The 19,156-nt window shown below is 43.4% G+C and overlaps 1 protein-coding gene across 3 annotated transcripts in view; it reads right to left on the bottom strand.

Moving 5' to 3' along the window:
• GABRB3 (gamma-aminobutyric acid type A receptor subunit beta3) overlaps positions 1-19,156 on the bottom strand; it is a 199,960-nt gene that overhangs the window by 106,099 nt on the left and 74,705 nt on the right. The window contains exons 2-4 of one of the 3 annotated variants that reach the window (XM_055702724.1): positions 16,990-17,037; positions 9,450-9,541; positions 9,229-9,296 (exon numbers count right to left, since the gene is read on the bottom strand). In XM_055702724.1, the coding sequence (XP_055558699.1) occupies positions 9,229-9,296; positions 9,450-9,541; positions 16,990-17,037 (208 nt within the window). Of the gene's footprint in view, positions 1-9,228; positions 9,297-9,449; positions 9,542-9,707; positions 9,888-9,964; positions 10,155-16,989; positions 17,038-19,156 lie in introns of those variants that run through there. The other 2 variants (XM_055702726.1, XM_055702725.1) reach the window with 2 other exon arrangements.

Here is a 19,156-nt window from a genome sequence, read left to right on the forward strand (position 1 = left end):
CTGCTGGGTAGTATTACTTAGTGCTGCTGAAGATCAACTGTGTACCAGTTCAGCACAGTCTTCTACTTACCTTCGAAAAGGCAGGTTAAGGGGCAACAGTCGGTGGAATTCACCCCAACATTAACTAAACACTTAGCATCTATCCTAGGACAGTCAGCTCTTCCCATTGTCTTCTCCACCTCATTACCCTGTTAGCACTTCTAGGCAGGCACTTCTAGAGAGCCAGGCATCCTTACTGCCTTAAATGCCTGTCTTAGAACAAAAGATAATGTCTTATGGAAGCACTTCTCTCTGTTAAAGGGAGGGCTGGTGATGAGCTCTGGCTGGACACTGATCATACACTGGATAACCTATTCAAACCTTGTCAAAAAAGCCATATTCAAGGACCTAACCTCCACTGACACAACCATCCTGTACAGAGCTCTGTATTGACCTAACCTCACAGCTTCCAGAAGCGGTACTAGCTGCACCAGAGGTACCTCTGGCATCTCTGCAGTGTGCTGTATTGTGCCATGGAGACATTCCCATGAACTAATGAAAATTCAACATTCATATTAGTATAAAGAAAAAAGTCATTAACTGCTATTGAACTGCCAATTATCCAGTGTAACTGCAGACCTCCCAGCACAGCTGTTTTACCTTCCCTCTCTGCTGTATGCATTATTACATTCATATTGCAGGTTACATTATCACAGCAACCTGTAACTGGTTTCTAACTGCTGAGAGAACAAATTATTTTGCCAAAATTATTGGTTCAAATCCATAATAGTGAATAATGAATTAGACATGCCTAGACTTGGGATTTTTTCCTTGCAATATCTGTAGTTATAAGGAACTGTGAAATTCAATTACAAATATTAAATGAACTCTCCTTTTGAAATGATTCTTCTTCCAGCTATTTTTTATGACTTTGTGTCATAGGGGAGAAAAAAGAAAGTTTGTCCTGCATAAGCTAAAACCCCCCTAATGGTAGCTAAATATTACTCAACCTCTTCCTCTGAAAGTTTTTATTATCCTTCAGTATTGATGGATTGCACTTGATACTACCTGAGTTTAAGTCCTTTATATAATCAAATCTTTATTAAAATAAAAATTGCGAGGAAAAGAGTATCATTATTAAATGATCCCAATGCTCTGGTGACACCTAAACTAAAAGTACTCTCTCTGAGAGTCCTGAGACTCAGAAAGTCTGAAGTCACAAATCATGGGAGGTGGCAAGAGTACATTAAACAAGTATTAACTTATTTTATTCTTCCCTAAGCATCCACTACTGACCAGTATCAGAGCCTGGACACTTGGCTGGGTGAACCTTTAGTCAGATGTGTCATGGGTGTTCTTGTACATTTATATGTTGTATTCTGCCAAGTATGAGATTGTCTGCTGTGCTTTTATCAAATTTCTAAGCTTTTTGTATGACTACAGACATTAAATTATCTGAAGAAGCACCCAATGCATGAACAGAAATCTTCATATAAACATCACTCTTCCCCTTCTCTCTTTCTTCTGTCTTCAAAGGAATGGAAAAAACTCCTAGTCACAGAGTAGGTATAAATCCATAAAGTTTTTGTGAATTTTCCACTCCTACACCACTTAAATTAGTGTACTTCTATTACTTAGGCATGATGAAATGCTGTCCATAGAAGTAAATATTTACTTAATGATTATATGCACAGACTCCTGACCTTGTACTTTATAACTCTTTCTTTATGACCAGTATATTTGGAAGGACATACATGCACCAGCTGTTACCATCAATGCAAAGATACCAAGAACATGATGTTGGTAACTAATGACATGTCAGATGTCAGATGGCATGGCATGTCCTTCTGACACTGGCATATACTACAAATGTCCTATGGGAAACTTGATCTTCTGCAGCATCAGAGATGCTGCAGAGACCTGCAGAGATTCTGCAGAGACCAACAGGTGCATCTGAAACCACACCAAGACACACTTGCGTGCACAACTCAGGGGAGCCCTGACAGAAATAATAATCAAATCATAGCACAGATTCACAGAAACACAGTGCTGGAAAAGATCTCAAACCATCAGTTAGCCCAGCCTCTCCAGAGGCAAGAGCAACACCACCAGGAGAGGTATTTTTTTGGTCTCTTCTTGAAAACCTGCAACAAACAAGATGCTACAACACATGTAGCTAGCTGAAAACTGATCTGAAATCAATTAATTAATTTCTTCAGGTCTTACTTCAAATGTTTCTGAAGAACTGCTGATCATCATCCCCTCACCATCAGCTTCCTACATACTGTGAAATTTATGTCCTCTCTCCATCCTATTTTTCAGTGCCAAACAAACCCATTTACTTGAACACTGCTGCATACACCCTGTTTTGTCATTATTTTAATTAGAAACATTTGTTTCCTTTCTCTACTACTCCTGTTTGCTTCCATCTCCCTGAAAGCCAGTGCAAAAACACTGGACACAGCGTTCTTGCTCAGGCTTCACTAATGGCGGACAGAGAAACCCGTGTCTTGTGAATGACACTTCTATCTACGTACTCGAGAGTAAGTGTCCTTTTTCAATTGTATTTCAGCTGTGACTTGGATTACCTTTTTCACTTGCTTTAGACTCTGATCCAGCAAAACTTCCACATCCTTTTTTCCTGCACTGCTGCTTAGCCAATTCTTCATCATTGTAAATACTGGATTCTTCCTTCCTTACAAAATGTAGCACTTTGTGCTTGCCCCTTCTTCATTTAGGGCCATTCCTCCAATCTGTAAACATCATTTCCAGTTTCCTTTTTGTCCCCTGAAATGTTTGCAATTACTCCAGTTTGATGTCATCACAGATCGTATCTATTTCATCATCCAGGTCTGGATGATTCAATGCTGGCAGCTGGAGCTGGCTCTTAAAAAGCCTACTGCCACCTCCCAGCGACATTAACTATCTCCTTGTCTCTGCATAAGCAGGTATTTCTTCCCCTTCACAGCAGCCACTTTCCTCTGCAGATAAGCAGAAGCCTGTCATCAATTCCCTTGACCAAAGAGGAGTCATTCTCCTGTCACGCTGTCTGCTACAAGCACTCCTCTCTCTCTGTCAACGGGAACTACAAAACACGACCGAGTGGAGCGAGAGTGAGGCAGGCTGGGGGAGCTCATGGGTACTGTCCTGAGGAAGAAAAATGGATGGGTCCAAGACAGAGGATTAGAAGTAAAGCTGCCCTTGTTGCCAGCCGGCAACTAGAGAACAGGTAACCTGCTCAGATAGACTGTCCTCCAGGAGCAGCACCCGTTGCTGCTGTCTCCTAGTAGATGGCTGCTGGCTCCTCACCGGCACAGTGACAGCACTGTTTGCAGGGCTATGCTGGCCTCAGGAGATGCTTCCCTCCTTGGGCAGTATTTCTTTCCTCTTCCTCCTTTTTCTTCCCTTATGTTATCTATGAAATACATACATATATATATACACACACATACACAAAATTATGTATAAGGTCTATCTGCCATATCTATTTAGTATGATCTACTAGTCTCCCCATGCACATTAAATTGTAAAATACATAAAAGCAAAAATCAATATATAAAGTTATATATTCTATTTTATACTCTTGTGATTTGCAATCAAGTTATAAGCACTGCACACATGAATCTTCTTCTAGCTAGAAAACTTGTGTTTGCAATAAAAATGATTATGTAATCACTCTATTAGTACAACTCATTTAATTCCTCCATCTGAATCTTCAAAGCAAAATATGTCACAACTCAGTTATGATTTCCTGCATGAGGTAACTTCGAGATTCTATTTGCAAAGTGTTTAGAAAGCAGCTGTTTACAGCAGGCAGTATAAGCTACATTTATGATGGGAACCATAGGTTACATTTCATTGCACCTCGCTGTCGCTACTCAAAGACTAACCAAGTTGCCTTGGCTCTCTCCATAGCTATTCAGGAAAGACGGACACCTCCCAAAAGCCAAATCCGTCCATCTTAAAAAAACCCCACGCAGATATCTAAGGTACACCTCACAAAATAGTGCCTGTCTCCTCCTCCTGATTCCAGAGGCAGCCTGGAGGATGAGCTTTGGCTGGACACCTAGGGAACAATTCACTTCCCTAAGCAATGGTGTCTGGTGCTATTTTGGATGCCCTGGATTATGCAGGACCCCAGCACAGGGCTGGGTCTACAGGAACATGTAACAGGATCTATGGAAGTCCCCTACCCTTCTGGAGAGACAGCTGGAGTCCAAAAGGGCTACCCTGAGGTGCCCAAAATACCTAAGAAGCACTATTAAAGTGTCTTCTCTATTTTAAGATAAATAGCTCTCTGTATTCCCATTACCTCTATTGACAATAAGACCCAGTTGTTTAAACTTCAGGAGCTGATGCTATGTCTAACACACGTGCACAGAGCACACAGACATGGCTGCAATTTGTACCAATCTGGACTGGAAATAAGAGAGCAAGTATGATACCATGAAACCAAAATGACAGTAAACGCCTTTGCCTAAGCAGCCACATTCTGTTTCAGACCTCCGTTAACTGTGGTTGTAGAACTTAGAAATCCAGCTCTTATTTAGACATCTAATTGTATACATCTCAATTTACATAAACTGAATCCCACCTCTGTTTTTTAGACATCTAAAGTGAGATGTGACAAATCTCATCAACCGAAGTATGAAGGTTCTGCACTTTCAGTACTTCAGGTGAAGTATGAATTAATTGACCTAAAAATAATTATTTATGCATCACTATGTAAGGAAAGTAAACAATACTTGCTCTCAGTGAGTAAGAACTTTAGTTGACCTTAGCGCAGCAACTAAAACACGGTTTGTCAGAAAGATGTCAAAACTGCTTTGAAAATCAGCAGGCACCCAATGAAGTCCATATGCATACTTGCATTTTTATAATGGAACATATGTAAAAATAAAAAATTACAGCGTTACCATAGAACAGATTACATCTTTTTTCAGAAACAACAACTCGTAAGTTTTATGGCCTGACTTTATGTTAAACTAATTTTCTGAGTACAGTATTCTCAGAACAGCAGGATGACTATATAGACAATGATGCCTCCTGGGTTTTGCTGGTTTAATTTTATTGAAATTAGAGCCTTTGAAAAGCCCTGGATGAACAGCTCTGAAGTCTCCTCCATACACAAAGAGAACGCAGAGAGCACTTCAGAGAGCAGTAGTGCAAGTTTCCTTACTTACAGGAGACCATACTATTCTCTACAAAACATTATCTCTAAGGAAAGGTTCATTTTTGCACCGATCCACTTGTTTTCTCTATCTGCTTTATAGCTTTACCTCCCATAAACTATAAAACACATTCTAAAATGATGGTAAAATGAATGCACAGCACCTCAGTCTTTCAGCTATAATGATAGGTTTAAAGAGGGGGTTATTTGGGAGATTCAATGTATTGATTATTTAACTTCCTAAGGATAAAAAGCTACGGGAGTATTTGGGTGCTTGAAAATTATCTGCCTGGAACTAACGTATTTGATTCACAGACCAAATGCTGAACAAGAATGAGACTATAAAAAAAAAAAATCACAAAATGTGGATCCTGCCTGATTGGAAATAGGCTGACAGACTAGTAAAAAGCACGAGAAGTGTATCTTTGTTAATTCACATCATCTAAGCAAAACATACCTCTAAAACACAGAAAGTACAGAACACAATCAACCCATATCATGTAAAACGATAAATTATAAAGCTAAATTATTGAAATCTGACAACAGTAATCTTTGATACTCTTTATTTGTAAGATGACTTACAGTATTTTCTCAGTATTACATCTGTTATTATTGATTAGTACTTTGTTTGGAAACGTACATTACTGTACATTTTACAGGCATTTACAGCAGTTTAAAATGCAATTATTGGAGGTATGCACAAGAATAGGTAGGTGGTTAAGTACCCAATTACAGGTATAATTTGTGAAATAGGCAAATAATAATGGGAAAGCATGCACAGGCAAAGCAGAGATGTAAAGGACTATGGAAATATATATATATATATGCATATATATATATATGTGTGTGGGGGGGTGTGCAAGTCATTAACAGACTGCAGCCCTTCCTTGAACCATGCACTTCTCACATGCAACTTCATTAACTCGTTCTTGCTACCAAATATGTTAACTCAAAGCATAAATATCAAAGCATATTCTTTTTACTTCATAAATGTTCAGTATTTTCAGTATAATGTAAATAGTGTAGCACAGTAACAATTTCAATAATGCTACTCAATATATGCAAGATGTTATGAGATCAAATAGAAACTGCTTTTTTAAAACTCTTCAGTAAAACAATTTGATGCTGTGCAGTCCTGATACTTGCATCAGTCCTCCTGATCCAGCTTACTATTTCAGCATCAAAAGTAAAGAAAAATGTTAATGGTTCCAAGTAATCTGAGAAATATGCATGTTACTATTCAATAAGTCTATCCTAAAAAATAGCCTGTATGTATGGAAGGGAAAGGATTATTATTAATTTTCAACAGAAAGACTAAAAATACACAAATAAATTTTTAAAATTCTGTAAAGCCAAATGACTAACTAGTAACTGAAGATTCATACAGGAATATATTATACATAAGCCTACAGTTTGATTAAGAATAGAAAAGAGTATGACACAAGCTGTAATTCTTGTTACAAAGAATTGTCATCATATCACTGAAAGCTACATTACAGGCTGCCTAGAAGGCAGTATAATAAAACTTGCTGTAATAACTTTTTATTTATATTCATAAAATTGAAGAATGTTAATTCTCTGGTTATTTTATTTTTAATATAGAGATGAATTTTAACAAGCTAATTTATAAAAGGTTACACTAACGCCTAGATTTAAATCAAAGGAATTAATGTCCATACTACCACAGTTCATAGAGAGAAACTGTCGTAAGACATTTCAATAGTTGATGAGGCTAAAGGTCAGTGCTCATATCTGCTTGGGATTAAATGAAAGAATATGTCAAAGATTAAAAGTTTAGGTGGTAACCAGCATGAGGTTCAACAGCAATGCCTCATGTCTTCAAACTAACTGTGCCTTTTTTTCCTCTCCAAATTACTATCTTAGGAGGTATATACTTCAGTAATCTTGAAAAGCGCCTTCTGTTCATCCTTATTCACCGTTTCTTGATATTTACTCAAGAATCTTTGCAGGTAAGTTCAAAGTTACCTAAAATAAGTGGACGTAATCAACTCAAGCAGTTCTTGAATATAGCTGTGCTTAGTCAAAGATGACTTTTTTCAGAGGGAGGAGAGACCAGCACAGATGAAACTCCAGTTGTAGTAAGTTGTTCACCAACCAGAAGCCCTTTCTGCTCATTTTTCCTGAAGTAAATTAATACAGCTTTTGTAACAACAGTACTTCACCAGCCCCCTTCAGAAACACACACTTGTTTCTGTTGCAAGATCTGTATTGGTATTTTTCAGACTTTGCATTGCCCCAGGAGAGGGCATGGGGAAAAAAGCTTCTTTACAGCTCTGGCAACAAACAGGGGCTACTAGAAACTTAAGTCATTAGTATGCCGGCTCACTGTCCAGAAGACAGGGATGGCACCCATCCTCTTCAGTTGCTCCTGTACCATTCAAGATCTAATTACTCAGTCTAGCAGCATAAAGAACAGTGTAATTACTTTCTTTTCCTTATACCCCTGCCAGTGGGTTGGGCAAGTTGTTATTTAAACCTAACAGGCTTTCCCACAGCTGGGGAGGGGGGGACAGGACACAATGGCTTGCAAAACCCAGCACACATCCCCTCATTTTTTTTCCAGTCTCAGTCTACCTTTCTCTGATATTTATTGCCTGTGTGGCACTTCACATACACAAAGTTTCATATATTAATTCAATGCACAATGTAGTGCTTCCTGAAGCCTGGAGCATAGCCAAAGGTGGGGAAGGTGGCGGTGGGGATAGTGAAGTCAGACTTTTCAATTACTCTTCAAAGACTCAGCTTCCATTTTTTTTGAGACTCAATCCTACAGGTACAGAAAGGTATGTGGAATACAGGAGGTGTCTCTGCAGCTGCCTGAAGTTGCAGGAAGCTTAAAATAAACTCTTGTAAGAACAAACTCTCTCATTTGTCCATCCTGAATGAGTAGCAAGGCAGACGTTGGTGGCACATTTAACTGCAACCAGGTAATTGTATCTCTGTTAAAACCCCTTTTCAAAAGATCGGAAGCAGGGCAAAAGTTTCTGTCTCCGGAATTCTGTGTCAAGCAGGTGAAAGAAGGGGCAGGATTAATAAAAATACACAGATCATCTATAAGGGCAAGCTATGCCAGCTTGTAACACCACAGCAGTGCATTGAAGGAAGGGTAGTAGGGTGTCATGTCATACCTACTAAAAGAGAGCTCAGCTTCCAAACGTGCAGATTATTATTTTTAACACCATAATTGTAACTACAGCACTGCAGAGTAGGCTGGTCTTTTTACCTCAGGTTTGCAGAAGGAAAAATCTGCGATACAGAGGGAAGGACTAATTTGCTGAGGAACATGAAAAACCCACCTCACATTTAGGATCAGGGCAAGAAACAGCAATTTCAGCTTCTAACCCCAAACCACCAAACTACACAGACGAGGGGACCAAACCACCGAAGCACCCTGCACACGTCCCCTCTCCTCCGTGAGCCCGGCAGCCCCCAACAGTGTCACTCTGCCGAGCGACATTACAATTCCTCCCAAGTCCACACACAATCGCGCCCGCGCTGGGTGTTCCACAGAAATGAACACACTCGCACATCTCAGAGTTCATCCACCGACAAGCGGGGCTGGCTTGTTCGGGGCTTTTCCCCCCGAACGGCGCACGAAGCGGGGAGATGCCGACAGCCACGGCCCTTCGGCCCCGCCGCCGGCCCCGGGAACCCCGCCGCCGCCGGCCCGCTCCGCTCCGCGCCCCGCCGCCTGCGAGGCCGCGCCGGGTGCCGGCGGCCCGGCCGAGCCCCAGCGAGCTCCGGCCGGCGGCGCCCGGGAGGTAACGGGAGGAGAGGGCGGCGGGGGAGTCAGGCGGCCCGGCACCCCCGGGCTCGGCCGGGCCGCGCACACCCGCGGAGGCGGCCGCCGGCAGCCAGAGGGGGAAGCGGCGGGGGGGAGCGCGTCCCCGGGGAAATAAAAGTTTTCAGGCGGAAAGGGCAGCGCTCGGCGCCCCGCGTTGCTCGGCCGCCGCCCGCCGAGGTAGCGGCGGCTTGATGCGAGGGGAGGGACGGGGAACGGGCGGCTGTGACCCGCCGGGCGGCAGCCCCAGCCCCGGCCGGGCCCCCCCGCTACTCACCATGTTGACTTCGGAAACCATGTCGATGCTGGCGATGTCGATGTTCATCCCCACGCAGACGGGCGGACCTGCGGGCAGACGAGACCCGTTACCCGCCTCCGCTCCGAGACCTGGCGGCGAGAGGGACCGCGGCAGCGGGGGCGCCGGGAGCCGGCTGCGCCGTGCGGGAACGCCGGCAGCCCCGGGGAGAGCAGGGGGGGAGCCCGGGCAGGGCGACTCACCTCCGAAATCCGGCCGGAGGCGGATGTCGTAGCCCTTCAACAATTTATCCACAGTTTCTTTCACGAAGGACATGTTGCCGGGATCGTTCACACTGTGGGAGCGAGAGAGACGGGGGGTGTCGGGCGGGGGAGGCAGAGGACGGGGTGCGGGGGGCCGGGGGCGACGGCGGGAGCGGGGGGGCGGGGGGGAGCGCATCAGCTTGCTCCCCTGGCCAAACGCATCCCGCGCCGCCGCCGCCGGGGCACGCTGGCTCCTACCTCTGGGCGCAGCAGACCACGGCCACCAGGACGGGAGCGGAGAAGATCCCGAAGATCCTGCCTCCCCCAAAGCCCCACATCCCTCTGCTCCGCGCTCCCGCCGCGCAGCAGCAGCCGCCGCCGCCGCCGCGATCCGGCTGCCCCGGCTGCCGCTGAAGAGGCGGGGGCGGCAGTCCCCGTCCTCCCCCCCTCCCTCGCCCTCCCCCCCCAGAATATCCCAAACACCGCTGCCCGGCCCGCGGGAGCCGTCCGCGCACCCGCTGCGCCCACCCCGCGGCCCGACGCCGCCGAGCCCAGGAGGAAGCCGCCCTCCGCCGGAGCCCGGCCGCCGGCTTCCCCCGCGCCCGCCGTCCCCGCACGCCCTGCCGCCTTCCCGGGAGCGGGAGGGGAGGGGAATGGAGGGGGCCGCCGTCCCTCCGGCGGAGAGCCCGAGGAGGGGCACCGAGCGGAGCGGGGCTGGCCGGGGCCGGCGGCAGGGGGCGGTGGCTCCCCGGGCACCGCCTCGGGGCACGCCCGCCCCGCCGGCCACCGCACCGGCCCCGCGGCATCCGCCCTGAGGCGGGGGTGCCCCCTGGCAGCCGGCTCCTTTTCTTCGGGAGCACCGAGGGATCCCCGGCGTGGGCGCGGGGGCTGCGGGGTCGGCGCCGGCCGCCGGGACGCCCCTGGAGCCGGGTGGGAGGGGCCTGCCCGGGGCCGGGCCGGGTGAGGGGGCGCGGGCCTGGCCTCAGCCCCGGTGCGGGACGCCCTGCCCGGCCCCTCGGCCTGCGGCGTGCGGGGCCGCCTGCCCCTTGGGCGTCCCGGGAGCGGTGCCCAGGGTGCGGGAGCCGGGCCGGGGCCTCGCCCTGACCCCCGCAGGGCCCGGGGGCCGGTGCGGCGGGGTGGGTGTGCAGGTGCCCGCGGCTCCCTTCAGCCGTGCCTGTGGGGACGCCATCAGCACAGACCTAGTGGCCGTGTTGTGCCAGGCGAAACCTGCCCGGGCTTCGAAGCGTGGCTAGCGAGGCGTGTTACCTGGGCCGGTGGGGACGGGACACTGCACTGGTGCCCAAGGGGTGCTCCTGCTCCGGGAGCGGTCTCGGCTCTCTGTTGTGTTGCCCCTGAGCTTCTGGGTGCGCTTAACTTAGTGTGAAACATTGGCTGGGGTAGAGACAGCACGGTTGTTACTATTGTTAACCTCCTTCCAGGTTAATTAGTCCTTTCAGCAGGACTAATTGGCATGGAAACAAGCATGCTGGCTTGGCTATGTTGCCTTTGGTTCCAGAGCCAGCTCCCTCTCAGTGCCAGAGCTCTTCACCATGCTCTACCCAACACACCCTTAGCCACCTCCTGGTTCTGGTTACATTGCTATCACTGGCCGCTGTGCCGTCACAGAGCACAACGTTTCACCAGCCAACGGAGAAAAGCAGTGTCTTTTTACACATTTGTTGTCTTACCACCTGTTTCTCCTTCTATATATCCTCTTCCCTTAGAGAAACTACTGGCAAAAGGTTGGATGCTTGGGGAATGCTGTGGTGTGGTTTACAGGTGAGAAAGCACGGATGGCCTTTCACCTCTCCTCAACAAAGTATTGAAAAGAAAGACGAGCACAATCCTTGGCAAACGTCCTGACCTTGTTGCTGTTGCAGTTAATAATGAAGCTTCAAATAAAATAAGGATCAGGCTCAGTTTTAAAACCAATGTAAATCCCTGTAAGTAATGAGGAAAAATGTAGAAAAACTGAGTGTTGCCAAGTCTTGTAATTTCAAGTCTTCCAATATTTGGATTTTTTAGTAGTGCCATATTTACTATGATTATAAAGTAAGTGAAAATCTTAGCTTTCCTTTAAAAACTAATAAGGCTTATGATGAAAGCTTGAGAATTGTGACATGAAGCATATGTGACTCAAGGGCTCAAAAATGAAAAGTCAAATAAATACATACATCTATGTAGCTATAGATATATTTAAAAGTTATTTTAGGGGTCTGGATCCTGATTTTTTTCAGTGCTATGGATGGCAGTATTGAAGACTTCTTTCAAAGATTTCAGAGAAAGTGAACTTGGGGAAGGGTACCAACTCAGTTCTCTCCCCCTAAGTGCTGAAAGAAAGTATTAACACTGAAGATAATATTTCTTATGAAGAATTTAACGTGGTTTAAAAGTGCATTTAAGCACTAATAAGTTTTCTTAAATAGCTTGTTGGTTTTATAACAGAAATAAAATATTTTAGAGAACACTACTTCTGATTAATGCGCTATGCTGGTACTTTGGAAACACATCTGAGGTAGGAATGAATCAACAGTGCTGTAAAGTCTGTCAAATTTTATCACTTCATTTAAGTATTTGTCTTCTTGATCTTTCAGAGCAATCATTTCCATTTATTTGTGGATGGTTTAAAGATAATCAAGGTTGGAGCTGATGGGACAAGAAAGTAGTTAGGGGGTTATGGAGCATTTATTCCTTGGGACTCTGGATTTAATTAGGCTTAGCAGCAACTGAAAGATGTTAAAAATTATAAATGATCAATGCATTTCATGAAAGAGAAAAATATCTTGACTTCTCAGTGATGTGGCATTTACAGTGAAAATGGCACTTCGGTTTTTGTCCACAGGAAAGACTCAGAACAAAGCTGTTGTGACAACAGTCTGGAGGTAAGACACAGAAAAGTCCTGCCCAGTGAAGAGTGCTTATGAAAATAATGGAAGCAAAGACTTTTGGGGAGCCATTTAATGTGGCCAATAGGAAAAAAAATGGGCACAGAAACAGACTCCTTGTTCTGCTCCAAAATTAGCCACTATGACTTTTACCCTGAAATTAGGCTCCTAAACATTCAATTCAAAAAGCAAACAGATTATTTCAAGGAATGGCAGGAAGGAGTCTGGGCACTTCGCTAAAGCAAAGCACCCAGTCAGAACCTGCAGATTCTCCATCCAGCAAAATCCCAGGGATGTATCCCCGGAGATCAGCCCAGACTACAGGACATCAGGGTAAGGTTTTCTTCTCTATTGTTTGAAATGTTCCATTTTTCAGCAAATAGTTAAGTCATGGAGAGAGGGAAAGAGTTAACATGACTCTGTGGCCTAGTGTTTGGCTTTTATCTTTGAAGTACTGTTATTTCATAAATAACCCAGTAATTCATGAATTAATTACTGGATAAAATAAATCAATGTTCAATGGTGTAAGGGACAGAATCCGATTCTCTGCTCTCTTTAGGTGGCTTTGTCATTGCTCATTCTCACTCTTGCTCTTTTTCCAACAGTCTTTCTGTCCCAGTAAAATTATCCCTGTAAAAGATGAGGCTTTGAATGTTTTAGTTCAGGGACTAAATTTCATGACTGTTTCTACTACTTTGGTGAATGTTCTAGCTTCTGGGCCACTGGACAGTTAAGACGGATGCTGCTGATCAAATTTTGTTCAATAATATAAGCACAGTGATATTCTTTTCTTCCTTAGCATTGCCAATAAATGATTTTAAAGGCCACCTCAAAAATGGGAAAGTCTGAACTGCAAAGGCAAGCATTATGTGTGAAGAAGCAAAAGGACTGCCCTTGGATCGATGAAAATACATGTGGAAGAATACACCTGCCAAGCCTACACATGAAAGAAGCCCTTGCAGTGAGCGGGGGTTCATTGGCTATGTCTGAGTTAGCAAGCACTGAGGCTGGTCTGTAGAGCAAAACTGCAGTTGCTGAGGACCTGATATCCACTCCATATGCATTTTGGTGTTTTTTTCCCCCTTAGGAAATGTTCTAATCTGGTCCCATAGAGACTAGATGCTCATTAGCGGTTGGACCACATTCATATGCCACTGGGGTGTATCTTCCACCATAGTTTTGTGTGGAAGGAATTGAGTTCACGTACTCTGAGACTGCTCTGAGATGCGAACCAAAGCACAGTCAGTGGGAATGCTCAAATGATTCACTTCACAGTCCCGATCTGTGCTAAAATGCTATGTAGATGCACCCATCATCTCCTTTCAGAAGGAGCTGGAACAAAGCACACTCAGTCTTTGCTAAAGGACAGAAGTTGTTGAAGACAGTGGGAGTGAAATGAGGAGCCACTCAAAATTTTGCAACAAAATCCAGTTTTCTTCATCATTGTCAGTGCTAATGGAGATATAGAAGAGGAGGCAGTGACAGGAGAAGAGGAGAGGTCTGCTCCTAACTGATGCGTTTGCAGTACTGCCACTATCAGTCACCAGACTGTAGTAGAAAGACTGGCTTGAGAATCAGGGAAGAAGTATTTTATCACACCATGCAATACATCACTGAGCTCTTGCACTGGGGAGTGGTACTGAGGGTTTACCTGACAAAATGAACATAACCCGACTTAGATGCTGAGGTCAGAATCACTTATCAGAACATTGTCTTTTTCATTTTCCTCTCTGGCTTGTCCGTCATTTAACTGATTTTGACAAAGAACCAGTCTTATGCTGAAGCAAACTCAATCACAGGGGGTTCAGACATAGAAAAGAGAGAGAGACAGAAACTAAAACAAAGTGGGAAGAATTTCTGCTACAGCTGAAGTGGCGTCTTCTGAGGAACGCAGGGCATTAATCTTACTAGGCTGAGACCCATGCTGCTGCTTACCTATTCTGCCTTCCAGCAATTTTAATAGCCTGCTGGTTTAACCTGCTGAGAAGGTGTAATTAATAAAACTGGCTGGGAAAAAATCCACAAGAAATTTTCAACTCTTTTTTTTTTTTCTTTCCCTTTTTCCCCCCAAGCCTGACTTCTTTTTTACTATATGAAATCGGAGTTCAGGACCATTTTTGCCAAAATATCGTTCAACAGAAATATTAATGTTTTCTTCAGAAGGCTCAATTTTCTTACTTTCTGCCCTACAGTGTCTCGGCTAAAGCAGAGTTTTAGAGTGACAGGAGGATGCTGGGGAGTAGATATGTGGCATCGGGGCTTAGGGAATACTCTGCACGTTGGCAGTTTCATACGTTGTGTTTTGCCTGTTTAGATAATGAGCAGTGGTTGTTGGACATATGTGAGGAAAAAAATATTATATTTATCTACTATGTATATTTATCAGAAAGTGCATGTACTATATGCTGATGTTGAGTAATACTCAACAGTTTATGCTGAGCTTATAACTGACAATGAGTTTGTACTCGTTGTCCCCATTTCTGTCAGGCAGATTGCAAACAGTGTTGCATGAACCTGTTTGCTCTGGTTGCATAATTTTATGGTTTTCATTTAATTATACAGAAATATTAATGTTGTTATGTCAACAGTTCTGATGTGGAGATCTGAATGTTTCAGTAGGCCACGCAGAGAATAAGGTATTAATCAATACCAGCAATGGGGACAAATTTGCCTTTAATAAGAGGCCTGACCCAAATTGTTCTGAACTGCTGTTTGATTTTCATCTGGTTATTTTTCTTAATATTCAAGAAAATAGAACAAAAATTTGCATTATCTGAATGAATTTAAAAGAGTATTCCTGCAATATTCCATTCCCCATGCAGCAAAACCTCTGGATTATGCACACAATGAGTCAGACACATCAAAATAAAAATCCATTGACACTTTGGCAGAGGAAGAAATAATCAAGGCTCTTTATAACTCACATTTTTTCATCATAAAAATTAATGATTATGCACTGGAATAACACAAATACATTAGAGAAGCCTGTGGTGCTTTAGAAGTACTATTTTTTAAGTCTCTGTCCTGATGATTCATAGAATCGTTTAGGTTGGAAAAGACCTTTAAAACCATTGAGTACAACCATTTGTTAACCCAGCACTACCAAGTCCACCACTAAACCATGTCCCTAAGCACCACATCTACATGTCTTTTAAATACCTCCAGGGATGGTGACTCAGCCACTTCCCTGGGCAGCCTGTTCCAATGCTTGACAGCCCTTTTGGTGAAGAAATTTTTCCTAATATCCAATCTAAACCTCCCCTGATGCAACTTGAGGCTGTTTCCTCTTGTCCCATCACTTGTTACTTGGGAGAAGACTCTGACACCCACAAGACAAGTAACAGTTAAGATTATTTTTTTTGTTTACTGTAACTGCAGTTGAGGAAGAGCTATTTTGCACAGGACTTCTTTTCTGAGAGTTTCTGCTTGAGTGTTTTAATCTAAATCCCTTTGTCAGGAGCACATTATTCCTTACAAACCAGTATGCAGCAGTTACCTTTTTCTTTTAAGGTTAGATGAAAATAGAAGGATATAGCCCATTTATTTGTGGTTTTGAATTTATCAACGTCATGAATCGCATTTGTGATAATTATTGTTTATGCAATTTTTCACTACAGCAGCCAGAATTCCACATCAAGACCCAAGCCTCATTGTGCAGGAGATTATACAGAGTGAAGAAGACAAGCACGAGTTGTTTGAATTGTTTATGTTTAGTATTAGATATATTTAAAGAAAGATTAAGTCAGGATCCTAACTGATGCATCTGTATAAGGACTAGCTAAAACACCGAGAGATGCTGGTTCCTGACATTTTCATCCGAATGTCCCTTTGAATTTTATCAGTGGAAAAGTAGAAAGATAAACACTGGGAGGGAAGAAAGCCATTTATATATGCAAACACTCCCATATAAAACAGGATAAGCAATGAAAAGAAAGTGCAGTGAAATGATTTCTCATCACTCTTGATTTGCTAAGATTAGGAAGAATTCTGGAAGTAATAGTCCAGGGTAACAAAGAAAAAGCTATGGGTAGAATAAAGTGAAAGTCTGATGTATGTCTTGCTCTTATCCTTTGAGTGGGTTTTTTACTTACGCTAAGGAGTGCCCTTAAGAGGAAACAGTCCATAAAGGATGAGGGGAAAGGAAAGGCTTCATAATGTGGAAGTGTGTTTATACAGAGGCTGTATCCACAGCCCTGCACTGCCAAGACACGGCACTCTGCTGGTGGAAGTGCCTCTTTTTAAATGCATACTCTTTTCTCGAGGCTGTGCCAGCTAACCCTTTGCTCTCATTCCCCAAACACTGGCATCAAAGCAGCCACGCTTAAGCTCCTAATATATGGATCAGGATCATGGGTCATACTGCATCTATGGAATAACATGTAAATTAAGCTGGTCGTGTAACTATATTTCTTTGTCACATGCACTGTATATGAAGGGAAATTACTATAAATAAAGGGGAATCATTATTAGGTAGTTACAGAATTTTGTGTATGATGATCTAAAATACTTGTCATTGTGCCTTAGTTTAAAGATTACTTTGTGGCTCAGGAAAATCAATATTTTCAATTAAAACTTAATAATAATTTCTAACATGGTAAAGGGTTAACATTCCATTTACAGATAATAATGTTTTTTAAGTACTTTTTGTTACTCACCTTGTGTCATAAATTGCATATAGTTTTTTGTTTTCTTCAACTGCATTCCTAAAAAGAGAGAAAGAGAGAATATCATTTGCACACCCAGTGTCCATTGACAAAATAAACCATAGTTTGCAACCTTGGAGATTTTCAGGCCATCATTGTAGAATCTAGGAATGGGGGAAAAAAATTCTATAAATTGATTTATTCAACCCCTGATATGACAAGATTGTAATAGTCTTTTGGAAATTTTCGAAGTGGGTTTTTAATTATAGATCCGTGGCTCTGTTGCCAAGAAATGAAAAAAGAAAAAAGTAATCACTCCTTTTGTGAAAAACACAATGCAACAACATTATTTTGATAAGCTTGTGAATAATTTTCAAAAAAGGTTTCTAATTGATCCAGATGAACATTATCCAATTCAGGTATTTTATTATTTGTTTATAATCCAAACTAAAACAATGCATTGATGTCTAATGCAGTGTATTCAATGTAAAATGAAATACTTTCTCTCTGGATTTTTGAATACTTTTATTTGTGTTTAAACATTGAGGTTCATATGAAAAAGACATTTTGAAAATCAAAATGAAGCTTAAGTCTATATTTTTGAGCTTTTTCAATTGAAATCCACGTGAATTTGCACAATACCTTTTGCATTTTTAACTAGAAAAAAGAGAGATTTTTTTCCTGGATTTTTTTTGGACTGTTTCAGAACATGTGGGAACAAAGGACTCTTCTAAAATAGTGCTACTAATTCAAGGGAGAGCAAGAGGAGATGTTGTCTGAAATGTGTTGGCTTTGTTGTAATCAGCAATAACATACAAGTTTTAGCGAAGTTGTTTCTGAGAAGGCGTGATGAATGTAAAGGACACTCCATAGTAAGTATTGATTTGTATCCTAAAATCTGATTTATGTCTCTGTGCATTACTTTACCTGTCTGCTTAGAGAAGTTAAAGAGAAGCAACTAAAAGCATGGGGTAAATGATCCTGAGTTTGAATGCATTAAGCTCCACTTACACGGGAAAGGTAGATCCTGGGTTTGGTCCCTGTTCCTGGAGTGGTTGTACATTAAATATGCACTGGCTAAAGGATGTTAACCACTGAGTGTTGTGAGTGCCCGAGTCCCCAGTGCACTGGCTAGGGAGATGTGGGACCTCTTAAGTCTCAGATTCCCTTGAAATAGCCAGCCACCTAAAACAGAACTGTTAGGGCTTGAGTTAGATGCCACCATCTAGTCCATTCAAGATGCCCTGAGTTACTTGAGACACTACACAGAGCTGTCAGTTACAACACAGGACCGACGTGATACCCACGCTCTAATGGAGGGGTAACTGGAGTCTGAGGGGGATCCCTTGGAGCATCCCAGTGGCTTGGGATGCTTGCATATGGGAACTGGGCTGAGCCTCTTGGGTCAGATTCCATCCAAGAGAAGGATCCCCAGCTTTCTATACATAGGCTCCATTAACCGAGTTGACTAGATCTCTGTTGACATAATGGGAGCAACCAGTTCTCATGTAAACACCTACATCCTATCTTCATATGAATCTTACTCCAAACTTCACAATATCTTATGTTCTTTCAATAGTTCTAGGCATCAGGATTCACAAGCCATATTTTTCTGGATCTAGAGCTGATAGCATTACATGCCTTCAACCACACCTGAGCATGCTATTTTGTGGCTTGATTGAACATTCTCAAGCACATTTTTGTCTAGTGTCCACACTTCTCAGTTGTCTGGCCCGCTGTGACTCAGTGTAGGCCTGGGATACTTTCTTGAGCTCAGCAAGGGAAAGAGGAGAGGAGAAAGAGCACAGAAGGGGCATCTGAAGCCTCAACACTGACCCAAATATATCCTCTGATGATAGTCACATATCTCATAAGGGTAGAGTCACGTGGGCAATATTGAGATGACAAGATGGCTGGGCTCTTTTCTGAAGTGTCCATGGCCACTTGCTGCAAGGTGCTGGAGCCAGCGCTCTACGTTTGCAGAGGCTGGATAGAGAGTCAGGGAGCGTCCTCAGCCTTCATCTCCCTTTAGGGCTGTGCTGCCAAAGGTAGCCAATGACACCTGACAGACAGATGCAGCTCACCCTGTAACCATGACAGCTGGCATGGATTGATAACAAATTAGCTATGGGTGGAAGAGGGCACCACTTCTAAATGAACATGTACAATATAGATTGAA

Source organism: Falco cherrug, chromosome 2, assembly GCF_023634085.1.
Source record: "Falco cherrug isolate bFalChe1 chromosome 2, bFalChe1.pri, whole genome shotgun sequence".
Taxonomy (NCBI): domain Eukaryota; kingdom Metazoa; phylum Chordata; class Aves; order Falconiformes; family Falconidae; genus Falco; species Falco cherrug.